Here is a 1,561-nt window from a genome sequence, read left to right as displayed (position 1 = left end):
ATATTATTTAGAATACAGAATATATTAATATTTTGATAATTGTTACTGTTATTTTAGTCTGATGAAGTTCTAAATATCAAACCTGGTAGCTAAGAAAATAAAATATTCCTTTAACATCAAAAGCCATAATTTAAGGATTTCTATTTATGTCAGACAATTGTACATTATAGCTTCCTGCAAGATCAATGAATACAATTGAAAATATTAATAACCATCTAGCAAACCTTTAATTAAGCAATAAAAAAGAAATTTTTGATCCATGGATCATTTTACTTGGATATTCATTTTCAGCCTGAAAATTTAGATTTTTTGTATTATTATTTAACAGTAGATGCTGAACTAGGTACAATAAAGTTACAAGTGATATAATGCATGTTATAAGAATAAAAATAAAATTAAGTCATATCAATAAACAAATTAAGGACAATAATGACTATTTTTTAAAGGAAATTATGATCTGAACTCTGTGCCTTTATTTACCTATGGCTTAATTTATTGAATAACCTTTTTATAACGGCTAACTATAATTGCTATAATGGTTACCTATGGCTTTATTTTATTTATTGATAGCCATATAAAATTTTAAAAATACTCGAGTATTATTATTTTTTTTTTTTCATTTTTAGTAAAGCAGGGTTTTCTAATGATTGATTAATAAACTTTTCATGCAAATAATAATTTCTTATTATAAAAATTACTAGTAGTGATTAAATAATTAAAGAGTAGTTTATGCTAAAAAATTAATAGAAAACAATAGAGAAATGATAAACTTTATAACACCACACCAAATTATATGACTCACGTTTTGAAGGGATTGATTTGTTGTCAACATTTATAACAGCCTCAGCAAAGTGTTTTGATAATGTAGCTATATCCTCTTCAGCAGTGGAACCTAAGTTAAAAAGATTAATGATGTAAAACAATTATGATTCATCACTTTTACTGAAATATCAAGAATAAAAAAAAGGTAATAATTATTTTTTTGCCTACATGATGATATGCATTTCTCATAAATTACCAAAACTGGGTAAGGCTTTACACTATATATGAGAACAAAATTCTTATACAAATTAGCAATCCTGTTATTTTTCCATGATTGCTAATAAATATTTTAACTGATTGTCTATTCTTAGAGAACAGCTCAAAATTAATACCTTCCCAATCACACTAAATTGATAGCATACAATTTATATGAAAAAACATATCTTTAGATTTGGTATATGCTAATATATTAGGGGTATTCATGATGTGTTAAATGTAAAATGTTTTACCATGTTAAATGTTATAACTATAGGATTGTGAGCAGCCCTATTTGAAGTCATTTAGCAATTTATTACAACATCCCTAGAGTGAGTGAAAAGTGGAATTTGTGAGAAAGTTTAGCTTATGAGTGTCTTATCGATCTTCAAACTTGTGAGGAAGAGAATGAAGATACGCTAATTGACAGCTGTACTGAAAGTTGTTGAGTTTAGGTTGTTACTAATTTTCAATTTTATTGTACATCTTTGAATAAAATTATTATGTTCTAAGAAAAATGATATCTAATAAAAGTTGTTATTAT

The 1,561-nt window shown here is 25.3% G+C and overlaps 1 protein-coding gene across 1 annotated transcript in view; it reads right to left on the bottom strand.

The window, feature by feature from the left end:
• btz (barentsz) overlaps positions 1 to 1,561 on the bottom strand; it is a gene marked incomplete in the record, with an annotated part of 25,197 nt that overhangs the window by 9,398 nt on the left and 14,238 nt on the right. Inside the window, 1 exon segment of the mRNA XM_067053014.1 lies at positions 803 to 892. Coding sequence (XP_066909115.1) covers positions 803 to 892 — 90 coding nt within the window.

The sequence above is a fragment of the Halyomorpha halys genome, unplaced genomic scaffold (genome assembly GCF_000696795.3).
Source record: "Halyomorpha halys isolate HHAL.00 unplaced genomic scaffold, Hhal_1.1 Scaffold68.1, whole genome shotgun sequence".
Taxonomy (NCBI): domain Eukaryota; kingdom Metazoa; phylum Arthropoda; class Insecta; order Hemiptera; family Pentatomidae; genus Halyomorpha; species Halyomorpha halys.
This window is presented reverse-complemented; position numbering and strand designations above follow the sequence as displayed.